We start from the raw sequence: 24184 nt of genomic DNA, 5'->3' as shown, positions 1-24184 counted from the left end.
TACTGTCCCATAAGCATAGATAGCATGGATATTTAGTGTATCCGCCTTGCATTCCAACTAAGAAACCCACCATCTTGAAATCCCCAATCACTGGCCAGGCATACTCTTCATACTTTAAAGTTTGAAGCACCATTTTAACGCTTTCGTAATTTTCTTTAAGCATTACAGAATGAGCCAGAGGTAGAGATGGAAATTTATTTCCATTGTGAAGGAGCACTGCTTTTAAACTTTTTGTGGAGCTGTCTATGAAAAGACGCCACTCAGAAGGAATGCAAGGGATTCCGATCGCATCAAATAAACCTTTCACATCATTGCAATAACAAAGTCCGTCTTCCTTTGTAAAAAAACCAGAAAATATTTCATGACGCTTTCTTTGATCACTTATATTAACATCCTTCTTGAGCAAATTCCACTGTTTTAGCCGTGAAGCTAATATTTCTGCTTTAAGTTTAGGTAGGTTTAAGTCTCTTACTAAGTCATTAAACTCTTCTGAATTAATAAGATGTGGTTCAACAGACACTGATTCAAGTAAGAATTCGCTGCATCCGCTACTAATAGACACTTGTGTTTGCGGCAGATGTTCTTTAGGATTTAATCGAGAAGGCACAGGAAAATGTTCACTGTGGGGTACTGGAGCGGTTGTTGATGGTAGATCTGGGTACAGAATCTTTTTCGCGTTTTTGCCAGCCCGACGCTTGCGTGGATTAACTACACAAAAGTAGCAATCGTTGATGTGATTAGTGGGCTCCCTCCATATTCTTGGTACTGCAAACTTCATACTTTTTTTTTCTCCTCGATACCAGGCTGGAAAAAATATAAAATACGTATACAAAAAATAAAATTCAAATACATTACATAATATCGTATATTTTTTACAAAGTAATATCCTTGAAAGTTATGATGTACTCTCTCTTACCTTCTAATGTGTTTTTGCAGTTACCGCATGAGAATTTAGGTGCCCATATTTTATCTTGACTTCGAATCGGAACATCAAAATAAGCTTCATAAGCTTCACACAGTTTTATATTTGACGAAAAACTGAATTTTTTAGCCCTCACTTTGATAAATTCGCCGCAAATGTAGCAAAATGAGTTTACGTCATTTTTGCACTTTTTGGAAGCCATTTTAAATATCGCGCAACACAAAGACGTCGTTACTTAGTAATGCTCACGTGCACACTGCCGAGACTACCTGCCCTTCCCTGCTTTACACCCGAAACCCCCTCCAAAACTGTCTTTTACGCGCGAAAACCGTTCCTACTCCTCAAACAGTCTGTCAAAATCTGTTTTTTTTTTTCATTGTAAAATGCACAAAAGCAAACTTTATTTACTATGCATAGAGCCTCTGGGTACTTTTAGATGTAGACAATCAGAAAATATCAATTAAATAACAAACTCAAAAAAAAAGTTTTTTTTTGTTGACTTGTGTTATTAATGGCATCGATCGATCATGGTGGTGGTAAAAATCCACGAACTGATTCGATGATTTACTATTCCAACAGAGATAAAGTGTAGGTAATTTTAATCAGGCATAATGGGCTCTCTTATCCAGCCTTTGAGCCGGATCACATCCGTTTTTTTATGGCAGGTATGTAGGAACAAAACATTTTCAGGGGGAAGAGGCAGCTGCTTTAGGGTCACTATGCCCTGCTAAACACCGCCATCTGCGGTGGTTCTCATCACATAGTGCTTCGGTGGCTTTACCTACGCTCGCACACCCACTGCGGCCGCCTGTCGCACATTCGCGACAGCAATATAATTACGCGCGATAATAAGGAATGGATATCTTGGGGTCATTGGACGAAATCCTACGTGCCCGGCGACCGGACTTTAGCTCTGATCATCGGCCTGTACAACACTCGCCTTGTCGGCGTACAGCAGCAGGTCGGTGAGCACCTGGCGGCCGGCGTCCACGAACCAGCCCCAGGCGGCGGCGTCGCGGAACACGGCCGCCAGCGCGCGCCGCACGCTCCACAGCTTGCACAGGAACTCCGCGTCCGAGCCGCACTGTAGGATCTCGGTTCGGAGCGTTCTAAGGAGAAAAAATCAAATTCTTTACGTAGGTAGCGAAGTTCTCTTTTTCTCTTTATAAAGATGTAAAAGAAACAGATAATACTGCCACGCGACAAAAAAGTTACTCTTGCGCGCGCGCCTTTAGTGCAAGCGAGACAGAAAGCTCTTGTCAATCAAACTGCGCAAGTCGGTGGTCAGCGCAGCGAGCGTATTATACAGATTCGCTGTGTTGATCGCCTCGACTCTTACTGCGCGATCTATAGGTCATCATCATCATCATCATTTCAGCCACAGGATGTCCACTGCTAAACATAGGCCTCCCCCAATGATTTCCACAATGGCCGGTTGGTGGCGGCCTGCATCCAGCGCCTTCCCACTACCTTTATGAGGTCGTCGGTCCATCTTGTGGGTAAACGTCCTACGCTACGCTTTCCGGTACGTGGCCTCCACTCCAGAACCTTACTGCCCCATCGGCTGTCAGTTCTGCGTACCTACTATATGCCCTGCCCATTGCCCATTGCCACTTCAACATACTAATCCGTTGGGATCCGATCTATAGGTACTATGATGATATTTTTAAGGAATTTGATTACCTGTATGGTATACCGGAGTCCAGTTGTTTTAACGCCATTTGATATAATTCTAAATTTTCTAATTCTGGTAGTGCTTCTGTTAGGTCATCGAAGTCTCTGAGATCTGCAACCTGTAATGCAATAAAAATACCATTTATGTAAATTACACTTTAAAAATAACTAAAACTACACTATCATCACAAAATAGCGTTGCGATGCGACTCCATAAAACGTCCGTCGCCTCCAAGTGCTCGAGCAAAAGTGAGTCGAGCGAACTGAATCGATCCTCGGCCTCGCACCCTTCCAAAAACCGATCGGTCCGGGTTTCACGCCCGTGCCTATACAAACGATGCTTACTTAAGGAAGCAGCAAATCTAACGCACAGCGTTGAATGGAGCTCTGTGATTAATTCGTGTGTCACCCTGTGCGTCCACGCGCACTGTGAGACCTCAAAGTAACGTTTGTGAATACCTACGGGCATTAGGCCAGTGGCCAGTGCGAGCCTCAAACTTTTTTTTTCTACCTATAGGTAACTACCTATATGGTATTTATATCATACCTGGTCCTCTGCCGATGCGAAGGACTCAGCACTGGAGTGGTGGTCACGACGCGTGTGTTCCGAGCCCGTGTGAGTAGACAGCAAGCGCTCGCGCCGCGACGCCGCCGACGCGCCCGAGCCTGCGCCCGCGCCGCCGCTCTCGGAGCGGAAGAGCACGGACCGCTGGTCTAGGAATAGCAGCTCGCAGCGCTCCTGGAAATTAATAGATATTTTGTTGGTGATACAGTTGTTGATCGAATCAGAAATGAGGAGATCCGTAAACGAACTAAATTCGCTGACATAGCCCGACGGATTAGCAAGCTGAAGTGGCAGTGGGCAGGGCACATAATACGCAGAACTGACGGCCGATGGGGCAGTAAGGTTCTGGAATGGAGGCCGCGTACCAGAAAACGCAGCTTGGGACGTCCACCCACAAGGTGGACCGACGACCTGATAAAGGTAGCAGGAAGGCGATGGATGCAGGCCGCTACCAACCGTGCGATGTGGAAATCATTGGGGGAGGCCTATGTTCAGCAGTGGACGTCCTGTGGCTGAAATGATGATGATGATGATGACAGTTGTTGTTGTTGCTAGTTTCTGATTGGGTAAGTAGATCGGCACTTTCGGCAGCGAGGATTTTTGAGGCGGTCTTGTTTACTAGGGCAATCGAATTGATCTACATGAAACGGTTTCTGCTCGACTCTGAACATCTCGATTCATTGCCACAATGAGCATGCGTCAGTTCAATCTATCGTTGTGTTGCGATACGTACCTACCTATGCCCCTGTGCTAATACCTAGTAGTAGCTCTCAGGCCTTCCATTCTTATGAATAAACTATATTTTTTTAAATTGGTCCTACCTATAACATGATGAGTACCAAGTGCCCGATGATACAACTGAGCGATGCCCCCTTAGCATTCTCCCAGGAGTCCCAATAGCCTCTCTCACTCATGGCCTGTTATTGCCTGTTTAATAATACACCTACCTGCAACAGGTATGCGTTCTGCAGTAAGTCCTGTATCTCGCGGCAGAACTCGGCCTCCTCGGGGGACGTGAGAGCGAGCGTTCCCGAAACACCGCCACGCGCGCCCAGAGAGAACGCGGCTAGCGCGTCCTCCCAGCAGTTTATACTCAAAGTTTCACATCACCTACCTACTCAATAATACACCTACCTGCAACAGGTATGCGTTCTGCAGCAGGTCCTGTATCTCGCGACAGAACTCGGCCTCTTCAGGCGAAGTGAGCGCGAGCGTGCCCGACACGCCGCCGCGCCGCGCGCCCCCAGAGAGAACGCGGCTAGCGCGTCCTCCCAGCAGTTTATACTCAAGGTCTTACATCACCTACCTACACAATAATACCTACCTGCAACAGGTATGCGTTCTGCAGCAGGTCCTGTATCTCGCGGCAGAACTCGGCCTCCTCGGGCGACGTGAGCGCGAGTGTGCCCAACCAATGACATAAAACATCTTAGTGCCCAACACGCCGCCGCGCGCGCAGTAGTTTATATTCAAGGTCTTATATCACCTACCTACTCAAGAACACCTACCTGCAACAGGTATGCGTTCTGCAGCAGGTCCTGTATCTCGCGGCAGAACTCTGCCTCTTCAGGCGACGTGAGCGCGAGTGTGCCCGACACGCCGCCGCTAGCGCGTCCTCCCAGTAGTTTATATTCAAAGTTTCACATCACCTACCTACTCAATAATACACCTACCTGCAACAAGTATGCGTTCTGCAGTAATTCCTGTATCTCGCGGCAGAACTCTGCCTCTTCAGGCGAAGTGAGCGCCAGCGTGCCCGACACGCCGCCGCGCCGCGCGCGTCCAGAAAGAATGCGGCTAATGCGTCCTCCCAGTAGTTTATACTCAAAGTCTCACATCACCTACCTACTCAATAATACACCTACCTGCAACAGGTATGCGTTCTGCAGCAGGTCCTGTATCTCGCGACAGAACTCTGCCTCTTCAGGCGACGTGAGAGCGAGCGTTCCCGAAACGCCGCCGCGCGCGCCCAGAGAGAACGCGGCTAGGGCATCCTCCCAGTAGTTTATAGGTACTCAAAGTTTCACATCACCTACCTACTCAATAATACACCTACCTGCAACAGGTATGCGTTCTGCAGTAAGTCCTGTATCTCGCGGCAGAACTCTGCCTCTTCAGGCGACGTGAGCGCGAGTGTGCCCGACACGCCGCCGCGCGCGCCCAGAAAGAATGTGACTAATGCGTCCTCCCACTAGTTTATACTCAAAGTCTCACATCACCTTCCTACTCAATAACATACCTACCTGCAACAAGTATGCGTTCTGCAGTAGGTCCTGTATCTCGCGGCAGAACTCTGCCTCCTCGGGCGACGTGAGCGCGAGCGTTCCCGAAACACCGCCGCGCGCGCCCAGAGAGAACGCTGCTAGGGCGTCCTCCCAGTAGTTTATACTCGTTTCTAGGGCTTCCATGCCTGTGGACAATGAGTGTTGTTTTAGTGACGCTTAGACAAATTTCGGATATGGCGTTTGGTATGCTCTTTATTAAATGAGGTTTGTAATATCTTGAGCTAGATATGACCTGTCTCGGTCATTTCTTGTTATTATTTTTATTTGGTAATGGATAAAAGGAGAGGCATAACTTTTACCTACGCCATCATATTTTTAGCAGTAGAATAATATTTTATGAATGCTTTCTTAAATACAACTTTTTATACATCAAATAAAACTACTTCTCGTAAATCAACTGATTTATTATAAAAATACTGGTTTTGATAAATCATAAAACAAGTTTTCCTAACATTTATATTTACCATGGTTATAAGTATAAGGAGGTACTTTTTAACGTAGCTGCCATATAAGTACATTGAAACATGCAAATAACAATAATGACTGAATCCACCATTTTTGGGTAAAGAATTTTGATTTATTGCCACTACCCAATTCTGTCAGACATTTCAGTGTTTTGACATGACTAGGTGTTCCCTAGGCTAGGATCCTAATGAAACATTAAATAATAAAAGAACACAATTTCCGGGCCATTTAAATTAGCACAAACAGCAGGTGATTGAAACCTCTGTGGGTATGGCTTCATCTTGCACACAAAGCATGGTGTGTCCATCTCACATTTGCTTAACTTAAAGTCCACAATTAATCTTTTATAGGAAAACATCCTTTATGTCAGGGCCATTAGAATGCATTTGGTCAGAAGTTGGGTGCAGCCTCTGTATATGTGTGAGAGTCTGTTGCACTGCCGCGCCGATATCTTGCATGGAGCCAGCTAGCACAGTTAATGCGTCCACTGCTCGCTCGCTCAGATCGCATCGTCGTTCTGAGCCGGCCGCTAAGGTTTCCAACGCGGCCGCGATGCGTTCTTGAGCCGCAATGCTCCGTTCTTCGATATCCATTACCCATTTAGGAGGTGGCGAAGAGGGACTTCCATCTTCATCTGAAAAGAATGATCAGTAGATTATTAGTCATTAATATTAAGTACCTGGAGACAAATAAAACTTAAATACAGTTACAGACACTGTTGTACAAGGCTTATGTAAAAAATATTTTTATTAGTAGTCTTCGATGTATAATAGTAGTTCAACAACTGTGTAACTTTTTATTAGTAAGGCTGTAAGAATACAGACTAATCTTACTTTAAAGATGACTTTACATTAGTTCAGATCAGAAGTCAATATTACAAATAATATAGCATCAATTAAGTAATTTCTAAAGTTTATACTAAGTAATTCATTATAAAAAAAAAGTTCCTAAAAGTTTAATGCTGATAGTTAAGAATTTTTTACAAGAGATAAGATTGCCAGATATTATGAGTAAAGAATTCTGGACTGGACTGGCTAGTATGTTACAATTTAATTAAAATTTTATAATTATTATAATATAAAAATAAAACTATAATATTAAGACTATAATACAAAACAAAATACATACCCACGGTCGAAGATCTTGACATTCTCTTAATTTTAACTTTAGTCTCTAATGTGGATTTAGTTTTAATATTTGCAAATGGTTCGGAATCTGAATCGTCTGATGAAGAGTTATCCTGTTGTTTGGATCTTTTCTTTGAAGATCCTAGTGACCCTTTCCCACTGAGGGCCAGTACTCTGACTTCTAAATCATCTAGCGGTATAAATCTACTTGAGGAACCATCTGGTTGTGTTTGATATCTCCTTGCATCTGCAGCTTTTTTTCTGCATTTGTGACGCCACTCGAACCAATACTGAAAAATTAATAGTACTAAATAAATAAATATCCTTGGACATTTTACACTGCGTTAACTAGTCCCAAACTAAGTAAAGCTGTACTATGGATGGGTACCAGACAACGGAGATAGACATACTTACTCGAATTTAATCAAATAAATAAATAGTTTCTTTGTGAATTAAAAGTAATATAAGTCTTAAAGTTACAGCGTTAAGTACCTTTTTCCAGGATTCAGGTGTTTTTAGCGAGCCATCAGGAACAGCATTGAGTTGCTTGCCCAACGCAGCCCACTTCTGTTTCGAAGTACTGTGGAGCGAGGGTGCGCCGGCCGGCAAACCATGGCACATGTCTGTGTTTACTTCCAAGTGATCAATTAGAATTTCCAGCTGTTTCCGTGATATCCTACGTGGAGGTGCCATCTAAAAATTCAAAAAGAATTAACTTATTACATTCCGAGAAACAAGAATATTGGTTTCTATGCTAGATAGCCTCTCAATTTAATCAATACTTTGTTACGTAAAGCGTTTTCAATACTTACCTTGTGTAACTTAATTCAGTAAACAATATTTTATTAGACCACAAGATCTAACTATTTAGAAATTACTTTATCGCGCGCTGTTTGTTTGACACAAGCAATCTCCATCAAATACACACAATGCAAGCGATATGTAATGGCGACTGATGAAGATGATGGCGAATGGCGACTTCATTTTGTTTACATTGCGCGTGTTCCTTTACGGCAAAAATTTCCTTCCACTCTTATAATCACATATTTTTACCGAATTTATTTTGCTAAATTCTTTGTTTTATATTCCTGACTTTTTCGAATAAAATAGGTTTTTTTTTTTAATTTGCGTACTAAATTGAGCATTGAGAAATGCCCACATTTTATTCCAGGGTGCGGAAACTTCCATACAACGGTCATCGAAGTGAAACTTGCTTCCAAACAGCGACATCGGTGGATAAATTCAAATACTTTTTTAAAAACCCTAAAACGCTCTAGATGTCGCTGCTCCTGTTTCCTTCATATTTACATTTTTTTCTTAATTAAAATATATTTGAGAATATTGTTAATTACAATGTGAAAACTTTTTTTAAATGAAATTAATTTGTTTTAATTTAAAACTGAACGGTGACATTTTTTGTTATAATTTACATAATAGAGTAGTAGAAATTACTATTTAACATATGGCAACTTTGTTTTTCCTCCAAAATGGCCGGTGTTGTTTTTGTTATGTTAAATGCATTCTTGTTTTCTTAGCCATCATTTAACTTCATTTAAGTGTTCTGTGGCCCTATTAAGTATTGAAGAGTCGTCGAGTCAAATTCAAGTTCATTCCTTCGTACCTGCTGCTGTTCTGGTTCATCGGAGTTTTGTTCGTTCCTTCGTGAATCGCGAAGAAACTTTCTGTTATGTTCACAAGTGATCTGAGTTTTCTCAATGTGCAAATGCTTTTTTAGTGTTGTTGAAAACTTTGCGAAAAGACGCTTTTGGTGTATAATATTATGTGTGTTCTTAAACAAAGTAAAATTATTAAATTCAAAAGTTTTTGTTTACTTATTTGCATTTCCATGGGCAATGTAGAATTTTTCCAAATCCATTGTTTTGAAAATAATACAATACGTACACCATAAAGATAAATATTTTCAAAATAATGGATTTGGAAAAATTCTACATTGTACATCATAAAAACAATAATTCTTTGAAGGTTATGAGGGCCTATGTGTGCGTGAACTGTGTGTATGTGTGCGTGGACTTTATGCATGTATGTGTGCGTGTACTATGTATGTATGTGAGCGTTACGTACGTAGGTTAAGTACAGGGAATTTAACACCAGGCCAGTGGGTAGACACTTCTCATACAAAAACTAGTCTCTATATGTAGCAATTGATATACAACCTTATCCCTTAAGCAATAAAGTGCATTTTGGATTGATTTTACTATAGCAGGGGAACCCGCGGATCAATACCACCATACTAAAAATAATTGTTAGTGTCCTTATGTTGGTAGTATTGTTAGTTTGACAAATGAAAAAAAATGTCTGTCAATTGAGTTTGAGTTTTTAACCGGCGAATTGATTCGTGTGAAGTTATTTTCTCAGATTTGGTGCAATATTACTGTAAATAAACTTTTCTGTCGTTTACGTTGAGTTGATTAAGTTCCTCCGTATCGGGCGTGATAAAGTTTGCTGTTCAGTGTTATGTTTTTTGTGAGATAGAGACTCTTTTAAATAAGCTGTGTTTCAACTTCTACAGAAGTTTAAACTCTTATTTACTTTTCTGTTTAATGGGTATGTTATCTACTTACTTGAAATATTACATCTATTACAAATCTATTTTTCATTAAAAACAACCCTATGTGATGAAAATGTAAATGTACTTTCAAAACTGGTAAATGCATGAACCAGGGCATTGACACTGGTTGGAGAGAAATTATAGGCTTTGTTTAATTAATACCTATTTCATTTTAGGCTTCTACTGATAATGGAGAGTAGAAACAACAAGAAGTGCGTTATTTGTAATAAGAGGCGAAGTCGTGGTGGATCACCCTTACTTTTGAGTAGGTTTCCTCTGGATTCTGACCGGTGAGTTTCTAATAACACTCATTTATTACAAGATAATTTTACTGATTGTGTAAACTTAAAGGCTGGGATTAATATTTTTAATCATACAGTAAATAACCATAACCAATTTTTAATTTCAGTATTTTGTTTCGTACTCTGCAAATGAATTGCATAACAATACTAAAAGAAATTAGTTGATGAATAAATTTCAGTTTGTTATTCTTTTTCTTTTCTAATAGGTATTTCTTATTTCAGTTGTCGAATGTGGGTTAAAAATGCTGGCTTAGAAGACTTAGCATATGTACCTATTGAAAAGTTACACCAACTGAAGTTTGTTTGTGGTGGGCACTTCACTCCTGAATCCTTCAATGCCAAAGGAACTCGGCTGAAGAACTCAGCTATTCCAACACTGGAATTGAGCAATCCCATCTTGCCAGATGAAGTTTTGACAGAGTTTCCTCTTCATGTAAAAGACTCCAATAAAGAAAACCTCAAGACAGGTATGATGATGACTTCAATTATTTTTTTTAAATTTAATTTACTATCAATTTTTCTGAATTATTTAGATGTCTTAATTAATTTTCTTTGGTTTCCAAAACAAACCAACCGAATGCAATTTAACAAGGTTCTTTCTTTGTAACCACAAACATGTGTTGTATGCTTATCAATAAATAATATATAATTTCAATTATTAATTATATCTATACTTTGTTACAGTTCTTTATGATCATTCATATTGCATTCCAAAGAAGTCAAATCCAGTTGAACGAGGTATGTTTATCTAAAATTATACTAATAATATAAAAAGGAAATATTTAATTGTTTGTTTGTATTTGATCGGCTCCGTAACTCGAGCCAAGATAGCCTAAAGTGCGGGTTAGAACCCCACAGCTTGAATATTGTAGTAAACCCACTCGTAACACAATTTAGCTTAGAATGTGTGTTGAGTTAGAGGGACTTTAGTAATTTGTGTAATACAAATTCTTCAAAAAAAGTACCGGACCAATTTGAAAAATTTTAGGCAATCTACATTAATTAGCCAGGTCAGCTAGTTTAATAATATTTATAAGCTAGTAATTTTTAATGTGAGCAAGACATGTACTAGACTGATTGTACCCTAAAGTTGGGTAAGAACATGACATTTTATTACCCAATTCACATTTCATTATCTGCTTTCAGTTCCCCTTACAACTACAACCAAACAACTAAATTCAACATGTTTGGGAGCTGTGGATATACCAGATTCTGGTATTTCTGCGAAAACAACTTTTGAACCTCTTCCTTCTACTTCCAATGCACCAGAACATATGACCTATAAACCCATTACTCATGGTAAGTGTACAAACTAATTATTTACCTTCTAAAATATGCCTTCCCTCAAACTAAAGAATGCCACCCTGGATGCGTTCTGCAGTCTGCAGTCAGGTCAAAATGAACTTATATGTACAACATTCTAGGTTTCTGTACATTTTATATTAATGCGATTTGACCGTGCGGATACGAACAAAGAACGCAAAGCACACGTGACTGATTGCCTTATCACGACCACTTACAGATTGTCTTGACATACCCGCAGACCGCATCCAGAATGCAGAACATTAAAACCTCTAAATGCCTTTAATTTAATATTATGTCATTGTTATTGAAGGTGGGCCCACGCTTCATATTTTATGAGAAGAGCTATCATTATCCTGTCTTTGCATTTTTTTAAAACTTGATAATGATTGATTGATTTGGAAATAATATGTTTCATAAAACAACAAAATAAATTTTAAACTAATTTGCATATTTATAATATTTCAGATGATAAAAACATTTGCCATCAAGATGCACAGGCAGAAATATTAGTCCACAGTTATAAAAGACCTAAGAAAAACATTGAAATGAAAGGTAAGATAAAACATACCTAATTTAAAAAACTAAGTAAAATTGCTGATTAATAAACCAATATTCAATTCAATTTGCTTTAATGTTGTTTTTTTTTTACTAATGGAAATGTTTTTATTACAGACACTTCATCAACATTTACAATTAAAGAGAAGAGGCTTTGGCGACAGTTACAAAATGCAAAAAAAAACAATAAGGAATATAGCGAAGGTAGTTGCAGAAGAACACAACAGAAATTTTTTAAATATTAAAAAACTGAATAGTACCATTGTAAATCCAACATTCAAAACTAAGATGAGGGTGAAGTATGCTGCGCATGCTCTGAGTAATACCGTGGCAGCTATTTTAAAAATGATGGCATGGAAAGAAGTTTCTGATTGCAATGATACAGCATTTGTGATTGAACAGTTAGATAAACTATTTGATTGTACAAATGGTCCATCATCTTTAAATGACGTAAAGAAAGGGATCCGGGAAAATGTTTCCACATCAAGTAATCACATTGAGTCTTGGACCTTTTATACTGATAAGTTAAAAACCATAAAATTTATAACAGCAGAAAACACGATACTAAAAAATGTTAAATGCGTAAAGGGATATCAAATATCTATCAAATCCTTAAACGATATTTGGGAAAAGTTAAAGAATGAAGGGTTTAAATATATGAACCTTAGACAGTTTAACCAAGACTCTCTGGAAAACTTATTTGGAATCATTAGGCAACACAGTGTAACCAATAGAAATCCCACTATCACGCACTTTACTGCAGCGCTTAAAACAAGCATGGTTACTGGGCTGAAAGTGCCTCATAGCAGAAGTGCTAATTGTGAAGCAGACAACAATAAACATATGCTGGAATATAAAGACATTTTAAAAACTAATTTAAAAACAACAGAAATAAAAATTAATGTTCAAGATTCCACAGACACTGAATTTTATCCTGTGTTGTCTATCCCGGACCCTGAAAACTTAGAACAGCCCATTGAAAATTTGTGTAGCCTTGAAAACCAACCAGTAGTATATGTAAGCGGGTATTTAGCTGCCAAACTATTACAGAACAGTTCTTGTTTAATTTGTGAAGAGTGTTTGAGCGTGAAAACTCCTGTTGACAATGATTTGTATGCATATATATCTCTTCGCGAATGGTGGCATGATAAAAAAAGTCTCGTTTATCCAACAATTCAATTATGTACCACCGTAAATGAAGCTAAACAATTTTATCATGACCATATTGCCGACCAGATATATATGGAAAATGTTGGAAAATTCATTTTCTTAATGTTGAGTACAAATTGTAATTTTAGTTGGTTTAAATGTCAACAACATAATAAATAAATTTATGATAAGATGTTTAAAATATTAAGTTACCTTTTTCTAAGAAAAAGTTGTAAAATCATTAATGACAGCCTCATAAAAAGTGAAAACAATTTTGCTGACAAAAGTAAAAAAGCACAGCAACAAAGCATTGAAAAGTAATCTTAGGGCTGAGGTTCGATCAGCTGATAAGAAAATTAAAGATGTTTATAAATAAAAATCCTATTTTTTCTTAGAAAAAGTTGTGAAAATAAAAGTTTACAAAATTATCATTTCTGTACTTTGTTATAATTTTCAATAATTCCTCATGCCTACAACTGCTATGTCATGTTCAATACTTATTGTAATATACCTATTTTATTTCGAAATAAATAATTTACGTTACAAAACTTCGTTTTACTTACACATAGTATAAAATAAAAATAGTAATCATTAAAATATTGAAGGTTCCTATACTAGATATCGATATGCAATTACAACCCTAGCAAAGTATCGATAATCGATAAGTTATTACGAACGTCACTAATACTGTCAGAAAATAAGGCATTATGTTGGTAGCTCCGCCTGTAGTTTGTGCGGTTGGTAAAGATTTGCGGGTCGTTCTCTAAAATGCATATGTGTGCGTGAGCTCAAAAAATATCTATGGAGTGCCGTCTCTTACTCTTTTATGCTCTTTGCACCAGGCTGTCAATTAGTAGGTTCAAAAATTTGACAGAGAGGGTTCTCTATTTCCTATGTATTACTTTTCTCTATGTTTTATTCTTTTTTCACGTTATTACTGTTAAAGCTATTTGACACCAGATGGCGGTATTAGTCTAGTGCCATCTTGTGGGGAGTAGCTAAATTATTTTATTCAATGTTGCTTCTTACTATCTAAAATAAAAACAGATGGCAGTAGTGGTCTAAAAATATTATTTTGCATTTTTTAAAACGAGATGTATGAACCATTAACAAACATGAGTTTTTTAATTAATATTGATGTTTTACTATAAAATACATTTTGTTAAGAAACGTAGAACTTGTTTGGAATTTAAACGCACGTTCTCGGTCATTTCACAACGTTCCGTTCCAAACTATAACTTAGGTAGATAGGGCTACGAAAAAGCGTGACTACGATACTACCAATACTACGGGCATTTTCATTTTATAACCGTTCGTAGTAAATTTTAAATAGTGGCAATTTTAATCAATGGAAATTGGTACCCGTGTGACAGAGCTTTTCTGAAACTTCTTTTAATATAATGGGATCAAAGTATGGGTACCGTACCTACGTGACATTGGCTGGAACGGCCATCCCGTCAAACTGAAATTAGATATGAGGGGGGAGGATGGGCTCTTTTATTCATTGAGTTTTCCTCCTCTGCCTCTTTCTTTTTATTCAGACTTACAATTAAATAAAAGTCTATTCAGTCTATCAATAGTAGTTTCTGACACGACATAGGCAGGAAGATAGACAAACGCAGCAGGGGACTTCCATTCATAGTTTATTTCTACGGACGATGATTAATAAAAGTTAACAATCAAAATAGTTTCCACTCTGTATGTTAATGAGTTAACAACAACCAATAAAAAGCTCTTAGTGTAAGTGGTGTAAGTGTGATTTGAATAATTTACTGCAACCGAGCCGGACTTACGCTTACGTGAGTGTCAGATTACGGGCAATGGTAATTAATTTAGTCGGAATTTCTACAACTTTATACGAAACTGTTCGGCCATTAGTTAGCCACCCCCTTGTTGGGGTAACAACATAGCGTGCGCGGCAAAAGATTACCCGTAAAACGCTGAACTTTTAAAACCTTTTAGCCCAATTTTTAAACAATTAGGCTGATTTTAATAGTCTACCTATTCATGAATTGTTTCATTTTATGGCGTAGGTAATTGTTATTTAATCATTTTTGCAATAACTTTATCAGGTAAACCTTCCCAAAATATTCTAGTGACATGAAAGAATCTGTTGAAATACTCCAGGATATGTATTGAAACCACGTACTTTGAACTCAATATTCTTATTTCGAATAATCACATTTTACAATCGCATCAAAACGTAATCCGCCATCGTATGCTCGAGCGTCAGTGTTGCCATCCACGTATTTACTTTTCCCACTAATTTTGGGGTTGCCCGCTCGAACATGCGATTTACAAAGCAAATAAGATTTACAGAATAATTATATCACATTTAATGCTAACAGTCGGCCATTCTGTCCCCGGAATGCCCTCATTACGGTTTCGGCCATTTGACTGCCTGTGTGTCCCACACTTATAAATAAAAGAAAAAGTTAACGAAATTTGGACTAGGCCAATTATCATTATCGTTTACATTTTAGAGGTATCAGAACCCATTAAAAAAATAAAAAAAAATAATTGATTCACTTCTCAATGAACGTTACTAATTTAGGAACATAAATGAGATCAGTTTTCTGACATACATACAATCAAACAAGATTAAAGATGTGAAGTAATCTAACTTGGATTAACTCCCATACATTGTTTACAATTAGGTACCCTATTTAAAATGTATTTAACATAACTTATCACAACCAAAACAAAAGAAAATAGATTCACTTCTCAATTACCATCACTAATTTAGGAACTTATATGAGATCAGTTTCTGACATTACATTCAATCAAAATGATAAATCAATCAAACAAGATTAAAGTAAGATGTGAATTAATAATCTATCTTGGATTAATGGGACATTGTTCACAATTAGGTACCCTATTTAAAATATTTAGCATAACTTATCAGAACCAAAACAAAAGAAAATAGATTTACTTTTCAACTTACAATTATTTAAGAACATAAATGAAATCATTTTACCTACTAACATTATAACTTGATCTTGTTACATTAACAAAGAAGATAAATCAGTCAGACATTATTGAAGTAAAATACCTAATAATTATGTAATTAAGCTACTACTCATTATTACTATTGAATAGTTTGTGGCTGGAGTCTCGACGCTGAGCTCATGGTGTCATCCTCCCGACTTGGTTGGTTGGTAAAAGGTATATTTAGGTTCATCATTTCTTCTCCCTGTAGTCATATTACACAGACTCCCATTAGACATTGCACTCCCCTCTCTAGTGTAGCTGACCTGGAAGATAAATAAGTAAGTTACTAGTTGTCCTACTACTTTGGACTTCAAATTTGTTACCTGTCAGCCTTGATGAAATATTTATGATAAAGTTAATAAGTATTTATTTGTTTAGGAATATGCAGCACAATATTACATTCATGTGTGATTATGAAATATTGTAAACCAATGATTATTTCTATCCAATCTGATAGTCATGTAGATAATAAATTATTTGTCAATAGGATAATATGAAATAATTGTTTTATTTGACTTTATTCCCAACAATAGGGACAAAGGTCTAAGGTGTATTATGTAAAATCATCAGTAATATAGTATGGAATTATACAACCACTCAGACTTCAGTATTGCATTCAGTGAGTGAGTACTGCTTGTACTTCGGCATCCTTCACCGGGCTACTAGACAGTGAGCACCGCTTGTACTTCGGCATCCTTCACTACTTATGTGAGCACCGCTTGTACTTCGGCATCCTTCACTTTATCTAGGCCCTTAGTGGTGAGCACCGCTTGTACTTCAGCATCCTTCACTCTTGTTATAATTCTTCAGGTCCAGTAGGTAGATATTAGTATTTATTTTTGGCACCTTCGGCCAGTCTGACCAACACAGGGGTTTTGAGCTGACTTCACCCTGAAATATCTTAGGGAAGTGGGAAGGTAGGAGTAATGGTAATGACTATCATCACCTAATAGAATAATCTTATAAAGTACTCCTGCTACAATTAGGTAAGTACATACGGTAAGTGTCAATTCAAATATTAATCAAATATTAGTTTATAATAATACATCATAGTAGGGATAGTATAGGGGCACTACCTTAAAATAAGTGCACATACATAGACATAAGTAGTCAATAAGAATATATTAATAATGGTGTTTAGTTATTATTCTGGTAGGGTAAAAGTACCGGTTTTCGTCACAGTAAATCTTGAGTTAAAAATAAGATTAAATTATTGTTTTTATTTTATAGTGTACATTTATGTTAATTTTATGTTTTAATTTTGATTTAATCCAGTGACGACAAACGGACTCTATGTTATAAAAATATTTTAATGCAACGGAATCAAACAGTAAGATATGTATTTAAGAAGTTTTTGCTGAGTAATATTATTATGTAGTTAGCTAGTTGGATCAAATAAGTTGTATGGAAAGTATTTATAGATCAGTAATGTTAGTAAGCTGATTAGAGTACCTACTTAACAGTTACATATTATTATTATTATGTATAAAAGTTATAGATGAAGTATGTAGTATAGTTCAGTTAGTAAGTAAATTGTGTGATTGAGTTATATATTTAGTAATTTAGACCATATTATTAAATTTGATGTTATGTACATTTAATTTGGTTCATGACTCTCATCGCTAGATGTGTCATCATCACAATCTGTATCCTTACTAGAGGTAAATGTTATCCAAGGTTTTAGTTGATCCGCCGGGTAAATGCTTTTATACTTCCTCTTAGAATGACCATCTATAGTAGAAATTTCGTACCTATCATTACTTAAAACGGCAGTTACTCTGTAGGGACCCTTAAACTTAGGTCGCAATTTCTTACTTTTGCCATCTGCAGGGTTATTGTGACTTGGTATCATAACCAAATCACCGGTTCTATAAAATTTAGTTGGAGCTCTAGTGGAATCGAAATAACGTTTCATATAATCTTGATTCCTTTCAATATTCTCTTGGGCAGATTTTCGTATTCCATCCCGAGGAGATCCTTCAGCTTGATCGACATCCGGAAGAACATCATTTAAGGCATTTATGATGGGACCTTCACTTTCACTAACGGTTCTAAATCCAAATACGATTTCAGCTGGAGATTTGCCTGTACTCCTATTCTTCGTGTTGTTAAGGCTCCACTGTACTCGGCCTACGTTCTCGTCCCACATCCGCTCGTCCATTCCGTGATTAGTTGCAGCCAAAGACTCTAATATGGTACGATTATACCTCTCAATTTGCCCATTAGCTCTAGGCGTCGCAACTGCATTAAGAACATGCTTGGCGCCGATCGATACAATAAACTTTTTAAAGCTTGCAGAGGTGAAACTAGTCCCACGATCCGATATTATTACTTTTGGTATACCAATCACGTTGAAAATATCTTGTAGAATTTGAATTGTCGTCTTAGTCTTAACATTCCGAACAGGTTTTACGAAAATAAATTTGCTAAAACCATCAATAATACCTAGTATGTATGAGTTCCCCTTTTTGCTCCTGACAAACGGGCCTAAGTGGTCAATATGCAGTGTTTGGAATGGGATATCTCCTTTCGGTATCGGGTGTAAATATCCTGTTGCTTTTGACGATGATCCCTTATTGTATGCACAATTGAGACATGATGAAACATATTTACGGATAAATTTACCCATTTTGGGAAACCAGTAATCGTGTTTAATCTTATCAAGCGTTTTGTCATACGAAAAATGGCCACATTCGTCATGATTCAGTTGACAAATACGCCATCTGGCGCCCTTAGGGACGACCCATTTTAATTGGTCTCCAACTCTTCTATAAATCTTATTGTCATGAATAGTAAAGTTTGCCACGATGTCTTTAACATTTCTCTCACCACAGTCCAAAATGGATTTGACTCTTTTTAACTCGGGGTCAGCCATTTGAACTGTCTGAAGCCAATCGTCGGTCTCAATCCGCATGATTTCGAACTCTCGGCCTTCTGCGAGGTCATCTAGATGGCTCTCTCTAATAGGATTCCGACTTAGGGCATCTGCATGCTTCATGTGATCCCCAGGTCGATATTCGATGTTGAAATCATACTCCTGGAGAAGTAGCCACCATCTGGCTATTCGCGGCACTAAGTCCCTTCTTGTTAGGGTTGTCCTTAGTGCATTGCAGTCCGTATAAACTTTGAAATGAATTCCGATGAGATAAGTACGGAATCTCTTTAGTGAACAGACGACAGCAAGGGTTTCCAACTCATAGGAGTGAAGAAATTCTTCCTCCTTGCTTGTCTGTTTGCTGAAGTAAGCAACGGGTTTTAGCGGCGATTTTTCATCGGGGCGTTGTAACAATATTCCACCCAAGCCTAACTTGCTCGCATCGCAGTGGACTTCCGTCAAATACTTCGGATCATATAATGCTAGTAACGGTCTTTGTACCAACTTGTCTTTGATAGTTTGAAACGCCACTTCTTGGTCTTTACCCCATTGCCATGGTGTGTTATTTTTCGTTAGTACTGTAAGGGGCTTAGCGATGCTTGCAAAGCCGGGAATGAATCTCCGGAAGAAGCTCGCTAACCCAACAAACTGTCTTACTTGGTGAACGGTGGTTGGCGTAGCAAATGATGCGACTGCGTCAGTTTTCCTTTGACCAGGCTTTAAGCCCTCTTGTGATATTTCGTATCCCAGATACTCCAGTGTGCTTTCGAAGAAATTACACTTTTTTAAGTTCAATGTCAGCCTGGCCTGACGTAGTGCGTCTAGAATCTTAGTCAATTTCTTGAAGCCATCATCAATCGTGGCTGCGGGTGATAAAATGTCATCCATATATGGCATAGCTAATTCGTATCTATCTTTGCCTAACGTCTTGTTAATCATATGCTGGAAGACGGCTGGTGCATTCACTAAACCAAACGGCATTCGCGTGTACTCGTAATGTCCGTCTGGCGTTATGAATGCAGTCAGATGTCTTGAATCTTCAGCCATAGGGATCTGATAATATCCAGATTTTAGATCTAGGCTGGTGAAGTACCTCATACCATTTAATCGATCGAGTTGATCGTCAATTACCGGCATTGGATAAGAGTCCTTAACAGTTTTCCTATTCAGTGACCGGTAATCGACACATAAACGATATTCGTTGTTCTTCTTTCGAACAAGTACGATTGGACTTGCGTAAGGTGAGTTTGATTCTTGTACTATGTTGTTTTCTAGCAATTCATTAACCAACCCTCTGACAATCTCCCGTTCTTTATAAGCCAGTCGGTACGGTTTATACGAGACTGGGCTCTGGTCATTTAATTTAATATGCATTTCTGAAACATTGGTCTTACCTAACTCAGTCGTATCTAACGCAAAACAGTCCCTATAACTGTTTAGAAGATCTACTAAGCGTTCTTTATGTTGTGCATTAACATCTGGGCCCACATTTACCATGTCTTGTGTAATTGTGAGTCTATCTGGTTCTTCATTGCTATTAATCTGTACCTGATTTACCTCGACACACGACGGAGTATAAGATTTCAGCTCGCCCACCACTGGTAAAAGGTAGGCACGCGCTAGTAACTTACCGTTTTCTATTAAAACATCACCATTTGATATGTTTATAGCCATAATCGACCCAAAACCATGATTAAGATGGAATACACCTTGCAATATTATATGCTCGTCGTGTAGTTTTAAAGACGTACTACCTGGTATGTAGATATATCCCGTCTCGATTAAATCAGAACGTATAGGTAGGCATTGAGTCCCTACCAACCTTATAGACTCGGCTGCGAATATATTTATTTTACACAACTCATTTTGAGCTGAATACAAAACTAGCTTTTCATTGGTCTTATGCACGATTACATAAGGTAATTCGGTTAAATTCTGACCAATTAGTATATCCGTACTTAAGAAAGTATCATCGACAACATAGGCTTCAATCTCTGCCTCAACGAAGTCAATACTGACATCGATCATGGTACGGCCTATTGGTTGCGTAACCCCACAACCAAACCCCTTTATAACTGGTAAGTTATCACTTTTAACCGCAACATTTAAGTCATCTGCTGTACTTTTACTAATAATAGTGCATTGACTTCCAAAGTCTATGAAAGCATTTCTATCAGTTTCGTTTACTCGTATCTTTTTATGATAAATATTTAACGATTTACCTTGAGCTGTAATTTGTTGAACCTCCTTGTAATTATTACTCGAAGCCACCGAAGTTTTATCTTGTACATGCTCTCGTTTACAGTGCTCCGCAACGTGGCCTAAGCGTTGACACTTCGTGCACCTTTGCATAGGCTTCGGGCATTTCGGCACGGTATGCCCAACTTCAGAACAGTTGAAACATTTAACAGCGCGATTTGTGCTCGGGAATTTAGTATTTCGGTCAGTGGGTCTGCCATTGCTTGTTTTATGGAGCGGGGCAGATCTTTTACTATCCAGCACAGGACGCACGTTTTTGACTGATATACTCCTCAAGTACCGTAATAGTTGACTAGGGCGCTTGAAACTTGATCCTTGTGCATTCAATTGTACATTATGGTCAAAAATGCCATGGATTATGCAATCAACTGCATCTTTACCTTTGATGTGGCATCGACTTACTAGCTTACTCTTCTCGTAAAAGTATTCCTCTAATGTCTCGTCTCGCCTGCTTTTCCTGTTCAGCATTTCGTTTAATCGGTCTGCGTAATTTCTATCGTCAGGAAAACATTTCAGAAGTTTTCTCTGCCAATCTTTCCAACTCAAGTCGATAGAGCTCAACCCTTCATACCACTTCCTGGCTAGACCAGACAACTTAGGTAACGCGTGATATATAATCTGTCTTTCTGTCCATCCGTAAATGATGGCTACCTCATTGACTTTTCTGAGCCAAGCCCTGGTACTTTGTATTTTCTGACTGGGGTCAAATTGAGGAATGACCTCTTGAGCGCCGATAAATGAATTTGATCCTTGGTTATTCATAGCTTGTATGAAGTCCCGCATTATATTCTTCGACGAGTTACTACGGCTTTTTGCTCTTCTAGAGCGATCTTTTGAAGCGTGTCTACTCCTCGAACGAGACGGACGATATTGCGACCTCGAACTACGACTTCGTGTTCTTCTAGAGCGGTTCTTCGAAATGCGTCTCTCTCTTGAACGGTTTCTACGGTCGGATGATAAAGAACTATCACCGGATAAAGATCTACTTGCGGAAGACGACGTCTCCGTAACTGAGTAGTGCCGGCGATAATTTCTGCGACGGTCGGCCTTCCTCCCATCATGATGCATGCGCTTGGAGCTGTGACGGTAACGACGTCTCCTCGTATGTAGCTTCCTTGACGGCGAGCGACTCGTCCTGCTAGAGTGGCTACTGGTAGGACTACTAGTGTCCCTGCGCTTGTCCCCAGAGTGTTTGTGAATAAACGAAGATCGTGACCGATAACGTTTCATCGGTACGTTCGAGGAGGTCGTAATATCACTTTTACGTTTGTCCGATCTGCGACTATGAATTGGTGATGCATGTGTAGGTGTGTATCTGCTTTGATCAGTGTCCGACATTTTTATAGCTACGTCTAAATACACATAGGTAATACAAATAAGGAGGGATAAAGGATAGGGGTAGAAAATAACTGTTAGTAAAATCCCAATAATTGTCACAGTATACTATACTGGTTAAATAAAATTGCAACAATAATAAATGTTAGTTCAAATGTTTTACCTAAAGTATTATCTAAAATTCAACTTAATAAGTGAATTAGATTATTATTTATAATTTAGATGAACTTAACAAGTAAAATGTATAGTATAAATCTTCCGGATAGCTTAGGCCGGTATTAGGGTACTTTACCCTATTCAAAACAAAAGTTGAACAGTGAGATGCCAATTTATCTCACTTGATAGTAATGAAATAAAGAGTAGCTTTAATTAATTAGTTATTATAATCAATCAGTCATGTTGTAGTATATTACTCGCAGTGAAATAATAAAATTGTTCTAAATTGAAACAAATTACAATACCTTAATTGTAAATGAACAGCTGGGTTTAATTAATTAATTATTATGATTAATAAGAGTCACATGCAGGTATATTTATTATAGAGAAATAATAGAATTGTTCTAAATTGGAATTGGAACAAACTGTAAGTCGGTGTAGTTAAATGATTTTAGTTTGGCATTTATAGGTTACAGAACTCATTGGGTTTAATAAATTTGCATTTGTAAAATTACTATGGGAGTAAATTAATAACATTAGTAAGGAGTGTCTAAGGTTTCTGATGATCACTTGAAACATAACCTCTTTATGACAATTTTTTTTTGTTTACAAGTTATATCCAAATCGAGTGTGAGAAATATCCTAGAGATTTCTCCCGTTGGCGTAATATCATGGGAATCATACAAAAAATGATTATTATGTAGATATTATGTTACAATAGCCAAATGAAATACAAGACAACTTACCCCTTGTAACTTGTTGGGTACAGGATAGCAAACAGAATTTCCAAACTTTCGGTAGGTCGGTACCACTTCTGAATTGTTGAAATACTCCAGGATATGTATTGAAACCACGTACTTTGAACTCAATATTCTTATTTCGAATAATCACATTTTACAATCGCATCAAAACGTAATCCGCCATCGTATGCTCGAGCGTCAGTGTTGCCATCCACGTATTTACTTTTCCCACTAATTTTGGGGTTGCCCGCTCGAACATGCGATTTACAAAGCAAATAAGATTTACAGAATAATTATATCACATTTAATGCTAACAAATCCAAACTATTTTTATATCGAAAACTGTTTCACTCCTCGGAATTCTACACCGAAAAGCTTTTTGTCACTTAAACCTACTTAACTAAATAATAACTTTTTGTGCTAAGGATGACCGCGCATTCAGCATTTCAATTAGCTGCCGGCTTCAGAATACTGGTTCTTCCGCTTATCGTACTAGAGACGAATTTACTTGGCAACGGGTTATTTTTTGCAGCCGCCATCGGATTTTCCTCGGTCACGATGTTCGCGAATTCGAAGTCAACAAACCGGTCCGCGGGCGTCACGCGTGCCCGAATGTTTAACTTCACCGGCGTCTAAGTAAAAGCGCCACATTCAGATGTATAGGTATGTATTTATTTCATGCTAACGCTGAAAGTAGTTGGTACCTACCTACTATCAGGTACTACAATATCTGAGTAGGTAGACACATGTAGAAATACCTGAGAGTACCTATGTTTCCTGATAGACGAACTTTTAAAGAGAATTCATGAAAGGAAGGAAAGGAATAATAAGTTCTATGCAAAAATATTCATCAAGTTAATAAGCTTCATGAAAAATCTTGCGTTCAAATTAACCTACTAATATTATTTAA

General features: G+C 38.1%; 3 protein-coding genes and 1 long non-coding RNA gene across 4 annotated transcripts in view; 1 reads left to right on the top strand and 3 right to left on the bottom strand.

Annotated features, from left to right (window-relative positions):
* Positions 1-24184, bottom strand: part of LOC135087699 (mitoguardin) — a 75157-nt gene that overhangs the window by 3132 nt on the left and 47841 nt on the right. The window contains exons 4-7 of the mRNA XM_063982452.1: positions 5405-5571; positions 3144-3335; positions 2606-2715; positions 1863-2031 (exon numbers count right to left, since the gene is read on the bottom strand). Of these exons, the coding sequence (XP_063838522.1) occupies positions 1863-2031; positions 2606-2715; positions 3144-3335; positions 5405-5571 (638 nt within the window). The remainder of the gene's footprint in view (positions 1-1862; positions 2032-2605; positions 2716-3143; positions 3336-5404; positions 5572-24184) is intronic.
* Positions 5888-8166, bottom strand: LOC135088255 (uncharacterized). Its single transcript, XM_063983131.1, has 4 exons — positions 7851-8166; positions 7531-7731; positions 7040-7328; positions 5888-6545 (listed from the first exon to the last, which is right to left on the bottom strand). The coding sequence occupies exons 2-4, from the start codon at positions 7729-7731 to the stop codon at positions 6256-6258; spliced, it is 780 nt and encodes a 259-aa protein (XP_063839201.1). The 5' UTR covers positions 7851-8166; the 3' UTR covers positions 5888-6255.
* LOC135088254 (THAP domain-containing protein 5-like) lies at positions 9130-13452 on the top strand. The gene is made up of 6 exons (XM_063983130.1): positions 9130-9897; positions 10132-10376; positions 10594-10647; positions 11056-11208; positions 11680-11766; positions 11887-13452. Exons 1-6 carry the CDS (start codon positions 9797-9799, stop codon positions 12012-12014), a joined length of 768 nt encoding a protein of 255 aa, XP_063839200.1. The 5' UTR covers positions 9130-9796; the 3' UTR covers positions 12015-13452.
* LOC135087687 (uncharacterized) lies at positions 15068-23583 on the bottom strand. The gene is made up of 2 exons (XR_010260907.1): positions 23281-23583; positions 15068-16172 (listed from the first exon to the last, which is right to left on the bottom strand). It is a non-coding gene; the product is annotated as an uncharacterized LOC135087687 (long non-coding RNA).

The sequence above is a fragment of the Ostrinia nubilalis genome, chromosome 3, assembly GCF_963855985.1.
Source record: "Ostrinia nubilalis chromosome 3, ilOstNubi1.1, whole genome shotgun sequence".
In the NCBI taxonomy this organism is placed as follows: Eukaryota; Metazoa; Arthropoda; class Insecta; order Lepidoptera; family Crambidae; genus Ostrinia; species Ostrinia nubilalis.
The sequence above is the reverse complement of the archived record's forward strand: the minus strand, read 5'-3'. Positions and strand labels throughout refer to the sequence as shown.